Source organism: Micromys minutus (assembly GCF_963924665.1).
Source record: "Micromys minutus genome assembly, chromosome: X".
Classification (NCBI taxonomy): domain Eukaryota; kingdom Metazoa; phylum Chordata; class Mammalia; order Rodentia; family Muridae; genus Micromys; species Micromys minutus.
This window is the reverse complement of record NC_137970.1, coordinates 6,022,374-6,039,650: the sequence shown is the minus strand read 5'-3', so window position 1 is coordinate 6,039,650 and position 17,277 is coordinate 6,022,374. Positions and strand designations below refer to the sequence as shown.

Sequence of the window (17,277 nt, the reverse complement as noted above, 5' to 3'; positions counted from 1 at the left end):
TTTTTTTTGGTTAAGTATTTACTTCATTGTAGTTAACCTGTCAATCCCCCGAATTCTGATAAAGTTGATCTTTATATGAGAGGAAGATCCCCGATTGCCTTTCTTTTTTTACCCCCTTGAGAATAGCTACTTTATTTTTATATTATTATTTTTAATTTTATTGACATGTATGTACAGATGAGTTCAGGTACCCACAGAGGCCATGGGTGCCAGATCATCTTAGAGCTACCTGATTGTGTTCTTGACGTCAAACACAAGTCCTCTGTGTAAGAGCAGCATAGACTCTTAACCTCTGAGCCATCTCCAGCCCAAGTAGTTATTTTTTTTTAAAAGGTAGTGGTATTTATAAAATTTAGGAAAGTATATTTAAAATGGTTTAACAACTTGATTGGGTTAATAAGTAACTTAGCCAAGCCTAACTCCACTTTGCCTTTCAATGCCTAAACTGGACTTTGCCTTCTATATTAGTCTTTAATAAGTAGCTGAACAAACTTAATCATGAAACCAGACTGAACACAAAATGCAAATGATACAAAACTGAATGAAGTTTTCTATTAACATTTTAAACATTTCATGTCTAAAGATACATTTCCTATAGAATTAATAGTATGTTGATTTCTTTTTCACCTTTTAGGTCATCAAGAAAATAACAACTTCTGTTCAGTTAATATAAATATTGGCCCAGGTGATTGTGAATGGTTTGTTGTTCCTGAAGGCTACTGGGGTGTTCTGAATGACTTCTGTGAAAAGTAGGTTTCCAAACTAAATTTTCTTTAAACATAATTACTATAAAAAACAGTAACTACAAAGGACAACTTACCAAGCTGGATACCCCAATGTGGATACATAGTCAGCTTTCAGTTACAATTTAGTAGAAATCTTATGTTAAATTGAATGATTTCAAACCTATTGTTTTATGTTACTAGAAAATTACAGTAAAGGTATCCTGAAAGGACTCTGAAATATAATAGGCATGAGTTTAGAAAATTTGAGTTATTTTCATTTTTTAACTGATACATTCAAATACTTACTTAAAAAGGCATGTACTCTAAGAAAAATTTATAAATATCTTAGAAAGTGAAAAATTCTGTAACGTGAACATGCTTATGATTGGGAATAACTAAAACTTGAACATAATAATCTTTGCCATGTGTGATATAAATTCTTTTTAAAAGTGACAAGTTTTCTTCTAACAGCTTTTTATAAAATTTAATTAATTCTTTCAGATTTTGTTTTGCTAATCAAAGAAAGTGCATGCTGAATCTTTTTTTTACAATTCTAGAAATAATCATCCTTTATTTGTGTGCTATGTCTCATGTTAAAGAGTACTTTGGATTTTTAAAATTTGGTTTAAACTTAATGTCTCTAGCTAGAACTGTGTGTTCTTTTTTTCTAAAAGGCACTCAATTGTGTAAGCTCCTGGTATTTTCATTTACTAATAAAATTAGAAAATTATGATTTAAATATTAAAAGCATAAATTAGCATGTGGTGTTTAACATATAATTTTTTACTTTTTAAAAATCCTTGCTGTAAATATTTGGGTAATTATGACATGTATCATAATTGAAAAAAATTGAAGGACCTCAAATTTCTTTTTACATAAATGAGAAATAATCACCTTATATTTTCTTCACTAACACTCATTTCATTCAGTACAAGAAAACCAGATACAGTAATTTTATAGATTTAAATGTATTGATGAAGCAACCTATTCTACTTTATATCATAATTTGTAGTCTAGTAATGTTGATTAATTGAGGTTGTTTTTGCCTGCTTTTAGTTAGAAAGTTTTTTGCACTTTTATGATGGTAGCACAAGGTCAAAATAGGGTTAGGATATGTGTTAATATTGATTTTAGTTTTATAGAGAACTGCATTTGTATAGCCTTATCACAAAACAGCTGGCCAGTCCTATCTCCTTGCAGTTAGGGTGTCATTGTCATTAGCAGTGTGCTCTAGAGAGTTTCAGAGAGTTGCTTAGCAGTTTGCTTTTATTGTTTGTTTCCAGAGATAGAGAACATGAGAGCACACACACACAGTTAGGGATGTGTAGGGTCAGAAGATAATGTAAAACCTGAGAAAGTCTGTCTTCTCCTTTTACCATGTGAGACCCAGGGATCTAAGTAATGTCAGGCTTGGTGGCAGATACTTTTACCAACTTAGCCATCTTGCCAGCCCTGAATTTTCAGGCTTAATAACAGGTATTTGTTACAAGTAGAGCTGCTTGGCTGCCCTGAATTTTTTTAAGGAAGAAGAGGGGGGAAAAGAAAGATACTAACATTCCATTTTAGGTCAAGAGTTTTTTGCATAAAATTTGGGTAATAGTTTGCAGATTGTATGGTTTCTGTCACAGTTGTGTTATAATAAAAATCAGTCATTGATCATATGTAAATAAATGGTTATGTCTATCTTCTGATAAAGTTTGTTGATTAAAAACTGTCAGCAGGGTCATAGTTTTGTGAACTTCTATAAAACAAACTGTTAGAACTTCATATACACTTTGTCACACACTTTACCCCAAGTTATAAAGGTTACTTCTTAGATTTTAAGCAAATATTTCCACTATATGAGTTCTTTGCCCAACATGTAAAATTTGAAGTGGTTCCTATAAAAGGTATAAACTTCTGTTATAGGAAAAGTTGCTATATAGTTTTTCCAGCATACTTTATGAATAGCCAGTAGCATATTTAAAGTAGAGTAGTAATAGAATCTATAGAATGTTTTCATAGTGATGGTCATGGCTATTGTATGTGATATATACAAGTTTATTTTCAACTGCATAGTTTTAATTACTGATCTCCCAAACCATATAGAAATTGACAACTTATTCCCCTTTTCCTCCTTATGACTCAAAGCAGCAGCAGAGACTCTTTTTCTTGAGTGGGGTTTCTGGTACATAGTGGTCTTATTTATGAATTTAAGTGAATTTATCTTCATTCTTTGTTGTTTAGTGATTTTTCAGGTACTGAAAGAATAGAAGTGTTTGGTGTGTAAAAGTGGAGAGGGGCCTTAGTGAAATTAAATTAGAATAAAAGTATGTGCTACTTAGAATAGCTACAAATTCCTCTTGGATTGTAGAGAAATGAATTCAAACTATCGTTAAACATATTCCTTTGCTTAACTGTAATTAATTTCACTCTATATACATGCAGCAGTTTTTATTATACTATCAGTTAAGCTTAATTGAAATGAATTGTCATTAAAAACTACAGCTTTTTGACTTTATTTTATAAAGAATTTATTAGAGTCCCTGACCCATTTGTACTGTTTCTCTTATTTCAGAAATAATTTGAATTTTTTAATGGGTTCATGGTGGCCCAACCTTGAAGATCTTTATGAAGCAAATGTTCCAGTGTATAGATTTATTCAGCGACCTGGAGATCTAGTCTGGATAAATGCAGGCACTGTTCATTGGGTTCAAGCTATTGGCTGGTGCAACAACATTGCTTGGAATGTTGGTCCACTTACAGGTATTTTGAAAAAAGATTTAACCTAAAAATAAATAAATAACTGAAATTTTTTATAAGAGAATGTCTCCTTTTTCATATAAAAGTTAAATGTTAGCTAACAATTGAAAGTCCAAAACCATAGATCCTTAGCAAATGAAAGACTTAAAAGGTTTATATACTTATATACATGGAAACGGTACTTGTAACTACTTTTTAAGAGTCCTTGCTTTTGTTTTATAAAGGGAACTCTTTTTTTTAACAACTTTATTTTACAAAACAAAGATAAATGTACAGATTTTAAGCATTGTTTGCATAAAATTATACAATGCATTTTTGTCAGTACTTTTTGTCATATTTTAAAATAATTTTTACATAAAACTGTATGAATATATTTTTTAGTCAGTACTTGATTTTATTAAAGGTTTGATAGTATGCATTGAAAACTTAATAGTTACAATGAGCATAAAGTACATGTAAAACAAAATGTAACATGGAAATAGTCAAAGTTTTCTTGTTGTATAGAGATTTTTTTGTTTTGTTTTCTTTTCTTTATTTCTTGGACTTCATACAGTCTGTGAGTTGTTTCTGGGGCAGTGCGAGCCTCTGGGGTTAGCATCCCTAAAGGGAACTCTTAAAGGAGAAAAAAAAAAGCTAATTACAAATACATTCTTGTAGGTTTTCCTTCTATGTTAAGTTGTTTTTGAGCCTACACTTAGGTAGTATTGTCTTAAAATTAAAAATAGGGGACCTGGAACCAGAAAGACCTGAATTTGAACCAGGACGTTTTTTATAAGGTTTTTTTTTAATTGAACAACTTTATTTAAAAAAAAAACAAAGATAAATGTATAGATTTTAAGCATTTTTGCATAAAAGTATATGGATACATTTTTGTCAGTGCTTGGGTTTTTTAAAGGTTTGATAGTGTGCACTTACTAGTTACAATGACCATAAAGTACATGTAAAACAGGATGTAACCTGGAAATAGTCAGTTTTTATAACTTTGGGCAGGTTACTTAATTTTTCTAGTCCTTGATTTTTTTTTATGTAGTGATGATAGTAAAACCAATAAGAAAATGCTAACAATTACTTGGATAAAATAACAATAAAATGGATAAAAATTAGTTATACACAATGCCTAGCACATGGTAATAGGAAGCACTCTGTATATGATTACTACTGATGCTATTACCATAATTGTCACAAAAGAAAAACTACTTTTGTAAGCAGGATGGTGGTGGTGCATGCCCTTAATCCCAACATTTGGGAGGTAGAGGCAGATGGATCTATAAGTTCAAGGCCAGACTGGTCTACAGAGTGAGTTCCAGGACAGCCAGAGCTACACAGAGAAACCCTGTCTCAACAAAAACCAGTAATAACACAGTAACAATAGTGACTTGAAATTTTCATGAAGTAATAATGGTTATCTTCCCTTCTTTTGCTGGTTTGATTTGTGATTTGTTTTTCTTCTCAGCCTGTCAGTATAAGTTAGCAGTGGAACGGTACGAATGGAACAAATTGCAAAGTGTAAAGTCAATAGTACCCATGGTTCATCTTTCCTGGAATATGGCACGAAATATCAAGGTTTCAGATCCAAAGCTCTTTGAAATGGTTAAGTAAGTACTTTCTAAAATTACGGTACTGAACTCTTAGGGGGCAGGATGACTATTAAACATTTTTCCCCCATAGAATTATATTAACATTAAAACAAGATGATCCAGAAGTCTAGCAAAATATGAGAATCTGCTTGTTACAAATACTTTTCCCTTCCAAATAGCCCACTATGATTTTAAAAGGAATAAAGATACAAATTATTCTACAACAGAAGATTAACTTTCTCGTACTTCCCCACTCTTCTCCGAACTATTTGATTTCTCAGTAGAATTTCAATTGTAATATTAAATAAACATCTGCTTTTAGTCACTAAAGGAAGAATGACATCACAGAGTAATTGCTGGTACAGAGAAGTTAATAGAGGTAGTTCACTGAAATGTTTTTTTTCTAACGTTTTCATTAAAATTTTTATAATAAACTGTTTCCCCTGTTTGAGTTTTTGTAAACATTTTATATGTTTGTATGAATTCTTATCTAGTGACTTATTTTGAATACATATATACTAGTGATAATCTCATTGTTAGGTTCTACTTAGAGGTAATAGTGTAAACTTCACTCACAAAATGTAAAAAAATTCTGGTCTCTATATGATCTCATATATATATATGATCTAAGTCAAAACCCACATTGAAAGCTTGGTGTGACAGCTGATTTCTATAACCTCAGCCCTTGTGGGTAGAGACAGGTAGAACCCTGGATTTCATTGACCAGCTAGGTGAGGTGAATTGATGAACTTGAGATTTGAGATTCATTGAAAGACTCCGTCCCAAAATATAAGGTGGAGAGCCATTGGAGAAAGACACCTGGTATCAACATGCATGTCAGTATTATGTTGGTATATTTTTATGGGAGTGAAGTTATAATGTATATTGACCAAATTTGTTTGACTGTTTTGTAGAATTGGTTTCAGAACTTATTTATATATCTATGAAGGCAAAAAAAAGAATAAAATCAAAATATAAGTAATAATGATACTTTTACATAATACATAGTAGGCAACACATTCTCTGTATACCCATAATTTAATTACCTTCTAATATTTGTTTTTTTTTTTTTTTTTTTTTTTTTTTTTTGAAATGGAATGTGACGCTGTTTCTCAGGCTGGCCTGGAACTTACTGTGTAGTCCTTTATGGTCTTGTATCTGCCTCACTTGAGTTCTGACACTCTGTAGGCATGAGTCACTACTTCCACCCAACTCCATGCCCTTTCTCTCTTCAAAAAACAAAAACAAAAAAAATCCCAGTAAGACAAAAAATGCTCAAGCAAAGAAATACGAGCCAAAATGTCTACAAACATACCATTGATTTCTTTTTGTGTTGTTCATCTACGGACATAGGGCCTACTCTGAAGGGTAGTTATAGTTACTGTGATACTTCACTACAGAAAACTTTTTTTTTCCTTTACAAGCAGTATCAATAGCAGGTACTTTTTTGGTTAGGTATCCTGTGTCCACTTCTCTAAGCACTATGACCTTGTTTATCTTGAACCTTTATGTACTGTCAGAGTGAGTATCTTTTGAGCTCATATGTATATCATTCCTGTTCTGTCTGAAAGATATTTCCTTGGATTCATCCATTCCCCTGTGGCTCTTACAGTCCATCCCTAATCCCTTAGAAGAGGGATTTAATGAAGACATCCCATTAGGAATTGATTATACCAAAATCTCTCGTTTTCTGAACACTGCTGAATTGTGGACCTCTTTGTTAGCTCCCATCTACTGTAAGAGGAATATTTTTGATATCTGAGCGAGGCACTGATGTTTGGGTAGAGCAGAATGTCATGAGTCCAAGGCTCTGGATTTAGCTCTTCATTCTTAAATGAACTTATGTGTAACACATTGCTGTCCACCCTAAACTTATTTATTCTTTTTATTCATTTTTTTTCTCCAACTTCCAGTTTGAAATTTTGTAACCTTTCCACATTTATTTAGCAACTTCTGTAGACTCATACATGTGTGTTTGCTTTTTGGTTTTGAGCCACATGAAACATTAATTTGCAGGCATCATAACATCACCACCAGATACTACTTCTCACAGGAATTTTTTTTTTTAAAAACTACATTAGCATGGGACCATTTACCCTATTTAAGGAATATGAAATTCCAGCCCCCCAACCTTCCAAAAAACCTATTTTTAATTTCAATACTTAATAAATTGAGATATTTGCACTGGTTTTTACTCTCCTGGTCACACGAATCGTTTGGTTCTTTACTTAAAATTCTATTTTTACCCAGTCAAAGCTTTGCTAGAAGAAACTGGGGTGGAGGTGGGATCCTCTTTTATAAGGGCCCAGTAAAGTTTATGATCAGGCAAGTTGGAAACACCACAAAAAACATGAGATTGCTTTTTGAGACTAGAAAACCTTTATAGCTTTTCCCTTATTTACTTTCAGTTTATGATTAGTACAGAGTTTTTAAGATATAGATCGGAATGATTAAGTGTTAATTGTTTTCTGTTTTTTTCCTTTCACATGATTAACTGATTTGTCCATGAGGTAAAAGTTCCTAAACTAGTCATTTTATTGTTGACTGAGTGAGACCTTGATTTCAGCCATGTGCTTAATTTAAATGAAACTCTTAGGTAACTTAGTGATACTGATACCCACTGTTGTCAAAGGAGAAACAATCCTGACCTGACAGATAGCATGGGAGCTCTGAAAGTGTGAGCTTGCTTTTTGTTGCTGACTTATCTTGGCCAGCTACCTCTGGGGATGTTTAAAATTTTTTAGTGGTGGATTGTAGTCTGTAAAGAATTATAAAAGTCCATGCCCTTATTACTTCTATTTCTACACTGGCATTTAGATAACTAATTTAGAAACTTGGACAAGATACCCCTAAAATACAAGAATAATTCTGTATGTTCTTAACTTCAATATGATATCATTAGTAGGTTCATTCCTATTAACTCTGTTATTCCTAAAACCTCACTGGAAAACTTCTTTAAAAGTTTACAAGATTTATTTATGTTTATGAGTACACTGTCACTGTCTTCAGACACACCAGAAGAGGGTACCAGATCCCTTTACAGATGGTTGTGAGCCACCATGTGGTTGCTGGGATTTGAACTCAGGACCTCTGGAAGAGCAGTCAGTGCTCTTGACCACTGAGCCATCTCTCCAGCCCCTGAAAGTTAAAACATTATAAGAAAAATTATTTGAAATTATTGTGTTTGAGAAATTGTTCTTTAAACAGCCTAAACACGGCTAGTCGTGCCATTCCTTCTATGTAGAAGATGGCTTTTCCTATCCAAATCTAAATGTTTTCAAATTCAGAAATTTCAGCTACAGAGTAGAAAATTTCCATGATTTCTCTCTACTTTCGTTTGAAGATGATTCTTCTTCTTTTAAAGATATTCTGGGTCATTTATGAATATAATGCACATTTTCATTCTCTCTTGTGAAGTCATCTCCTTAGATTTGGCATTTTTAAGTCAGTTTTGGGCTGGACTAGAGTCTGCTGTGTAACTTCAAATGCACTATACTTTCCACCCCTTTCTGTGCTTGTTGGGGCTTTTCTTTGTTGTTTAATGTATCTGTAATACAGGGTCTCTCTAGGCAGTTGAGGCTGATCTAAGCAATTAAAGCAAGACTTGATTGTTAAAGAGTCGTCTTTCTCTAGCTGCTAAAATAATGTGACCCTATTCCTAAAATGGACCCCCCATTACAAAAACGCATTTTTTTTGTCTTACACAATTTTGTAATTTTCTGCTACTGATCTATTTTTTTAATTCTTAGTAAAATGAAATCTTAACTACTGTCGGGAAATGAGAAATTTGATTTTTGTTTGTGATTTTATTTTTATCTTTGCTCTTTAATACACTCATGTTTAAATAGAATTTAAAAGCTATGGCTAATCTAAGTAAAACTAATTACTGTTGAGCCCTGAATAATAGTTCTATCTTACCTAGAGGCTTTTCCATGAATCTCTTGATTTGCAGTTAAGTTACATCTTTTCAGCCTATTCATTGTTTGTCTTTCTAAATTCTCTGTTTTAACTGCTGAGCACAATTTCAGTGGCAGTATAGATGAAAGCAATAAAAAAGTGTAATTTGTTAACATGGTTGGAAAATTAAAGTTTTTCTAAGACTCTTATGGCAAAAAAATAAAAATTACAGAGCTATAATTTCTGGCATCCTCTCTAACTGTAACTAAATTACCAAAGCAGTTAGTACATTGGAGATGGAGGTTCATTCTCTGGGTAAAGACTGAAATAATACTCCACAGATCAAAAGCTCTGTGTTTCGGGTGGTATATATTGGAGGATCTAGAGGATATGAGAGTAGGACATGAAAAAGAATGTAGTATGAGACTGCAGAAGCTAGAGATCTCTGCTTTTACAAATCTTAATTCAACTAGTCTAATGGCTCTCTTTTTTTCCATATAAATTTAGTTGTACTGAGGCTCCAAGTTTCATCCATTTGCAATACAAAAAGCAATTAAGAACCTTAATTTTAGCATAATGCAAGTGAAGTACTAGATGCATTCTTTCTATCTGTTTTTATTTATATTATTTTTGTCTGTGTAGGAGCATTTTTGAATTTGCAATGTAGATAGCTACAGTTTAGGCATTGTGTTCTTTAAGAAGGAAAATGCTATTTAGAAGTTTTTCATAGAACACTCAAGTACATGTGCCTTTAGAAGTGGACTGTATGGGACACAAGGAGAGAAGACAGTAAGCAGCAGGAGCCAAAGGCATGGTCTTAAATTTTGCTGTGATAAAAGTTTTTAGTAGCTAGGTTGTCTGTCCCCGCCAACCCCCCCCCCCCCCCATAAATCCTTTAGATTTGACATGTAACCATAGCCTAAAGCATTTGTTTTGTTTTTAAATAAGTTAAACATTCAGAAGTTTTAAAAACCAAATTCAGTAAATTTCTTGGAATTGGTAGGATCCTTAAAGAAGTCCTGCAACCCTAAAGTTGACATTGTTGTATATTGAAGTAAGTTTATAGTATTATGTATGCAAGTAGGTCATAACTCCCAGAGATTAATATTTATGGGCAAGTGGAAAACAAATATGCTATTATTTATATCTTGAATTTTAATTGCTTGACAATCAAGAACAGTTGAACACCTACTGTTTATGGCAGCAAGTTAGCAAATAGGATAAGACTTTTGCTGTCAAGATGATAATCAGTTGATGAATCTTTTCTTTCAAATTGCTTTAGAGTCATTAGTTCAGCCACTCAGTTCAAATGGAAAACCTGAGCGCTAAGATTCACAGGAGAATTTAGCAGTTCCAAGCAATGATAGAAAACTAGAAAAATCAACACAAATTTTAAGAACTGGTAAAAGTATAAGTTACAAGAAAAGTTAAGTTGTGTTACTATAAATGGATTCTGCTATGTCATCTTAAGTTAGAATGAAGAAATACATGTCTATTTCTTTTCTGCAGTCTTTAAACCAGTTTTTGTATCATGTAGTTAATAAATTTATAAATTATTCTTGTCTCATGGAAATTAAAAAAGCAACTACACAGATGATGGTGTTAGTGTTTAGGTAGTATGATTAGAGATGATGTGCCTTTCTGCCTACCTAGAATCATAGCTGTTTCTATCTAGAATTTTAACCCCTTAATTTAAGGGTTTAAATTTTATTTATTACGGGCTGGAAAGATGGCTCAGCGGTTAAGAGCACTGACTGCTCTTCCAGAGGTCCTGAGTTCAATTCCCAGCAACCATGTGGTGGCTCACAACCATCTGTAATGGGATCTGATGCCCTCCTCTGGTGTATCTGAAGACAGTTATAGTGTACTCAGAAAATAAATAAGCAAATAAATCAATCTTTTTAAAAAATTTATTTATTAGGACCTTCATGTTGTGATATTCAGATACCAATTTCAACTATAAATGACTCTATTATTATTATTGGAGCTGTTGATAATTTGTTTTTTTTAATCTGATCATATCTGATAATTTGACAAATGAACTGAGTGAGCATGGTAGCTCACACCTACTTATCTCAGCAGCTAGAAGGTTGAGGTGGGGTTGAGTAATTGCTACAGTTTGAGTCCATTTTCAAATACATAGTGGGTTATATGCCATCTTTAGCTAGCAAATAGATTCCAAAAATAATCTGGGAGTGGGGAGCAGAAGACATATAACAAAAGGAAAACATGTTAAAAGCAAATCTCTTGGCATTATTTCTAATTTGGTATATTTCTTAGGTGAGAAGTATGTAATATTTGGCTGCTAGTAATGAGTAATTTTCTTCTATATTAGATATTGTCTTCTGAGAACCCTGAAGCAATGTCAGACATTGAGGGAAGCTCTAATTGCTGCAGGAAAAGAGATCATATGGCATGGGCGGACAAAAGAAGAACCAGCTCATTATTGTAACATTTGTGAGGTAAATCATCATTCTTGCCCACAGTTGTTTATAAAAAGTTTTGGGTTCGTCGTCGTTTTTTTTTTCTTTTCTTTTTTTAATGCATTTTACTGTGATTAGTATTGTATAGTTTTAATACTTTCTCATCAGATACTAATATTAATGGTGTCATATCTCATTAATGGTTTACCTTAACAGTATCTGCTATAGAATCATTTGGCTGTCAGATCATTAACCAACAAGGAAAGTTGAGAGATTTTAGATTAGGAGCAATCTAGATGTATACAGATGCCAATAAACTGGGTTGAGTTTGGTACAACCCAGTGCGCTTTGGTGTTCAGTTCTCTTCTGGTGGAGTCCACAATTAACGTTAATCTTCAGCTGTGTCTAAGGCTTGAAAGGGAAACATCAAAGTGATACCTGTTCTGAGGAACTTAAAATCTATTTGGAGAGGATAAATTACAGTCAACTAATAAGTAAAATACAGCAGACTGTAATAAGTATGACGGTGGACTTTGTAGAAAAATACAGAGAGGGAAATAATTGATGAAGTTTTGTTTTCCTTTCTGTTATTATTGGCAATATGAGATTATAAAAGCAACAACAAATTCATAGCTTTAGCCCGTTCTAGAAGGATGAGTGTGATTTTAGCAGGCTAGAGTGAGAAAATAGGTTAACTATCAGGAGTACCATGAGTGGAGAAATGGAGTGGCTTTAGAAAAATGGTTAGCCAGTAGAGTGGCTATGATACTGAAAGTACAGATTCTTCTTATTCAGTCTAGGTGACATGTATGGTTTGATGTATGGGGAAGCTGTCAAATAATGTGATATTTATTCCAAAGTCATTGAATCCACCAGAAACATTTGAGAAATCAACAAAAACAGTATCTGTTTCAGACAAAGAAATGAGAAGGATAGAGAAAATAAGATAAATCATAGCAATCTTGTGAGAGAGAATTCCTTTGCCACAAATGCTACACTAGAACATGGCAATGGATTGTTAAAATGGTACAGAAATTTAAAGTATTTCTCCACCTTCCTAATGCTGTGAGGACTAATACAGTTCCTCATGTTGTGTTGACCTCCAACCTTAAAATTATTTCTATAACTGTAACTTTTGCTACTGTTATGAGTTGTAATGCATGTATCTGTTTTCTGATGGTCTTAGGCGGCCCCTGTGAAAGAGTTGTTCGACCCCTAAAGGGGTCACAACCCACAGGTTGAGAAAACACTGATCTAAAAGATAAAAACCACAAGGTAACTCATTAAAAGTTAGAAATAAGGGACAGGTTGAAGAATGCTGTCATATTTTCTAGCTCCATTATTTAGGTTCATGTTGTTGCCCATAATGATAAAGAGAAATATGGTAAGCTCTCGAATTTTGAATTAGCTCATTCTTGTTGATAGTTTCTGATCCTTGAGAAAGTTTAAGGATAAATTACAGATGGGGCATTGATGATCTGTTCCAAACTTTGAACTTTGGTAAATCTGTTGTTGACTTTAAATGATTTAATTAATTGCGTATTTTAGTGGTATATAAAATAGTCACAGTAAATAAATAAGAAAATGTGTTTTGTACCTTGGGATAATAACATGAGCTTCTTGGAATCTGATTCCTATACCACAATGTTATTTTAAGACATATTTCTAATGTTTCTAAAGCTCTTACTTTTAACATATACTTACTGTTACTTGCCAGTTTCCTCATCTCTAAAATAATCAGATTATAGTCATTCATTTCACAGGTGTATTTTGAGGTTTGAGTAAGCACTGGGTACTATGAGATGCTCTGGCAGTGCAAATATGAACACAGTCTTTGTATTTAAAGAGCTCAGTCTATATGGCTGCCTGTGATGGATTCTGTCAAGGAGACATGCAAGGAAAATAGTGATCACTTGATCAGATTTTATACAAATGTTTTGATTTAAAGGAAAAATAAACTGGCATTTATTACATTTTTAAATTAAGTTCTATCAAAATGTCATGTTCATACCATTCCTTTCTTTCATTCACCTAAATATGATTGCTCTCATGTCTTGGGGTTTGGTATAGTATAAACATTTTCAGTCTCACTCTCACTCCCCCACCCCCTCCCATTTTTTTTTTTTTTTTTTACAGTTCAATTAAAGAAGACGACTAATTACACAGAAGCTGTACAATAAACACCATTATGTCTATTGACCCATTTTTCATTTGTGTAAAACAGGTGGAGGTTTTTGATCTGCTTTTTGTCACTAATGAGAGTAATTCTCGAAAGACCTACATAGTACATTGCCAAGACTGTGCACGAAAAACAAGTGGGAGTCTGGAAAATTTTGTGGTGCTAGAACAGTACAAAATGGAGGATCTGATGCAAGTCTATGACCAATTTACATTAGTAAGTGAAATAAACATGTGAGTACATTAGATCAGTTGGGAGGCAGTAGTGTTTGCTCTGTCACCTGATAAATAGGAGGTAACGAAATATGTAGATTTTCTTTTGGCTTATTAAGATATTATATAAGAGTATATATTGTTCCTACCCAATTCTTTTCCAAGTACTTATTTCTATAAAATTGGCGAAATATTTTTGCCTTGCTTCTTGGAAAGAACAACCTAAAACTTATTTTTAAAACTGTATGTTTTACAATGCCATCATGATTTTCATATTTCATCTTGGCTGAATGTTTGTTTAAATAGTGCCCACAAAATAATTCTGTGTGATTGCTTTGAAATTTACCTCTGCTTTTAGGCCTAATTGAATTTGTTTAAAATTGTATACTGGCAGGTATTTTGATCTTGTGGGAGTATTTGAGTAGTGTTTAACTTTCTGGTATGAGGTATATTTAACCTTATGAAATTCAAGTATATTTACAAATCACAAAGTTTTTCATTGCAAGTAGAAGGTATAGGAAGTATTTCATTCAAAGCAGATCGGAAAGGAACTACAGACATTATTTACAAGGTTTTCTTTTCTTCCAATTCTTTTCACATACATGTAATAAAACACGAGCTTATGAAGTTTAGCTCCTAATATTTTCATTTGGATGGTCTTCACGATTGCTTCAAGAAAAAAGAAAATTACCTGCTAATTACCAAACGAAATGTATTACCTGCCTTAGCTAGATCACTGAAGGCAGTCACTAGTAAAGTTGTAATTAATTTGATAAATTATTTTTGTAAAGCCCTGTCAAAGAAAGCAATTTATAAAAAGTGGTAAACTAAATATTTCAAAAGATTTTGGAGGCACAATAAAACAAAAGATGGTCTTAGATTCTTAGGAAATGTGGCCAGGTGGGAATAAGAATAGTTATACTGTTAGGTTGTGCAGCAAGACTGTCGAATTTTAACAGAATAATTTCCTCCAGTTTCATAAACCAACATATATATTTGTAGCTGTGAATCAAGGAGCATAACTATCATATGAGTATACCAAAATAGTGTACCTTGCTTTATTTCCAGGCTCCTCCATTACCATCCGCCTCATCTTGATATTGTTCCATGGACATTAAACATGAAACCTTTTCTGCAATTCAGGAAGTAACCCAATTCTGCACCACTGCTTTTTGTAGCTATCTCGTAAGGCTGCTGGCTGAAAACTGTGTCTATGCAACCTTCCAAGTGTGGAGTGTCAACCAACTGGACAGGAGAGTACTGCTCCTATGCCAGGACTCTCTTAAACTTAATTAGCTGAACTTCAGAAAAAATGAATAATAATTTCCACGTTTTGTATATATCTGACAAAACTGGCAACATCATACAGACTACTGACTTGAAGACAACCTCTTTTATATTTCTCGATTTCTGGGCTAATGAATTTGTTTTCACCTATCTTTTCCCTTTCTGAATTTTCCTTTGGGGAAGAAGTACTAGCCTAGCTGGTCATTTCTTTGTAAGGTAGTTAGCAATATTAAGTCTTTCTTTGGTCAACTTTTTTTTTTTTTTAATGTGTAAAGTAAGAAACTTTTTTACTGCTTTTATGATTTTCTGTCTTATTTGAAACCATGATGGTTATACTTTTGGTTCCCAAATAAAACATTTAAAAAATTAATTAACAGCAAAGTCACAAAGATAATGGATTGCACATAGACTAAGAAATAAACTTCAGATTTGTGATTTTTGTTTCTAATCTTGATGTAAATTTACACTATTTATAAATACATATTTATTGCCTGAAAATATTTGTGAATGGAATGCTGTTATTTTTTCCAGATTTACCTGCCATTGAAATTTTCCAGGAGTTCTGTAATTTCAAACACTACTCCTATTACATTTTCTATGTGTAAATAAAACTGCTTAGCATTGTACAGAAACTTTTATTAAAATTGTTTAATGTTTAAAGAGTTTTTCTATTGTTTGAGTTTTAAAAAGAACTTATGTACAGTGCTCAATTTTTGTTCACTTTTCAAATCTGATTATATATATTTTATATATACTTATGTCTGTATATATAATATATATAGAAATCTAGATATATATGTATAAAGATTTAGAACTTGAATATTTCTTGTTTTAAGTTTCACATCTATGGTAGATTTTTTTGAGGTGTCTACTGTAAAGTATTGCTTACAAAAAGTATGATTATTTTTAAAGAAATATATATGGTATGTATCTTCACGATCTAAAATGTCAGACTGGTTTATTGTTAAATTGCAACTACTGCAATTACAGACAAATAAACAAAAATCTGCCAAATGTAGTATAATAGAAAACAAATAGTGATTGAACTTAAAACTTTTCCAATCCTATACATGACTCAGCATTGGGGGGAGGGGGTTCCAGGATGAAGGGCCCTGTTTTAGAAAGCAAATAAACTAAGAGGCTTATTTTTTAATGTTAGGCAGTTTTAAAATCTGATGCCTTTCCTCATGCATGGCAGTGGAATGGGTAACTACAAATTTCATATCGCCAGTAAAATATATTGGGTTATATTAGCATTCACAGATTACTGCTAGGATTTCATTTATTAACAATGGCACCTTCTATTTGTACCTCCATTTTCTGATGTTCTTTGGGACATATTTTCATTTTAAAATATAGTTCTTAAGAATTTTCCACAAAATTAGGGGAGAAACAGAGAATGATGTAAGTAAAGAGTATGTGGGTAGGTGGGTTGGTTCATATGACTGAAAAGAATCTCTAGTCTTATCTGTTGAACTGTCATGTTGAATATATTATCTCTTCAGATAGTTTTTAGAGTATGTCTTAGGAGCAATTGAAGGACTGAAAGTATAGAGATATTCAGTTGCTTAATAACTCAGTAAACATCGATGTCTATTGGCGTTCATTTCATATTTCAGGAAAAATTATTCCAAATCATTTATCCAAATACTGATCTCGATATTTAACCACAAATATTTTAAATGGTTAACTTGTGAAAATAAACACTCCAGAAAATCCAATGGAATGAAATAAGGAGGTAACACTTTTGTGAACAAAAATTCTCAGCCAACCTTAAAGGAACAAATTACACCTAACTCTTTTTACTCTGTTCTAGTTTGTCTTACTGACATATCTTTTGTGTGATTTTGTTAAGGTTAATTTTTGTCAAGATGAATGTGTTATCTTACATCTATATAAGAGAAATTTATGTAATCCACATTTGAATAAATATATCAAGATTAATGCTTGCTTAGGAACTTAGTCTTTGAATAAGTAGATATAGAAATATGGAGATAAGAAGTAGAAATCAAGTCAACAATATTCTCAAATAGATGAGTGAAGGTCTTTGTAAACAGCTTTATTTCAACTAACAGCCTTTGTGATTTGCATTTCTCAGGTTTTAGAAGGTAGTTTTGTTTTCTTTACTGTTTGCATAGGTTAAGTCCATTAAGTCATACAGTATCCAGATAGCTTAATAATGAAACAAACTTGCATTGTAACACATACATTGTTCAGAGAAAAAAGCTCATTCAA

General features: G+C 32.6%; 1 protein-coding gene across 6 annotated transcripts in view; it reads left to right on the top strand.

Moving 5' to 3' along the window:
* Positions 1–15,686, top strand: part of KDM6A (lysine demethylase 6A) — a 136,399-nt gene extending 120,713 nt beyond the window's left edge. For 4 of the 6 annotated variants that reach the window (XM_080910392.1, XM_080910390.1, XM_080910391.1 and 1 more), the window contains 6 exons: positions 635–749; positions 3,283–3,470; positions 4,921–5,062; positions 11,277–11,403; positions 13,589–13,759; positions 14,824–15,686. In XM_080910392.1, coding sequence (XP_080766518.1) covers positions 635–749; positions 3,283–3,470; positions 4,921–5,062; positions 11,277–11,403; positions 13,589–13,759; positions 14,824–14,853 — 773 coding nt within the window. In that variant the 3' untranslated portion in view covers positions 14,854–15,686. Of the gene's footprint in view, positions 1–634; positions 750–3,282; positions 3,471–4,920; positions 5,063–11,276; positions 11,404–13,588; positions 13,777–14,823 lie in introns of all 6 variants that reach the window. The other 2 variants (XM_080910395.1, XM_080910394.1) reach the window with 1 other exon arrangement.
* The last annotated feature ends 1,591 nt before the right edge of the window (positions 15,687–17,277 follow it).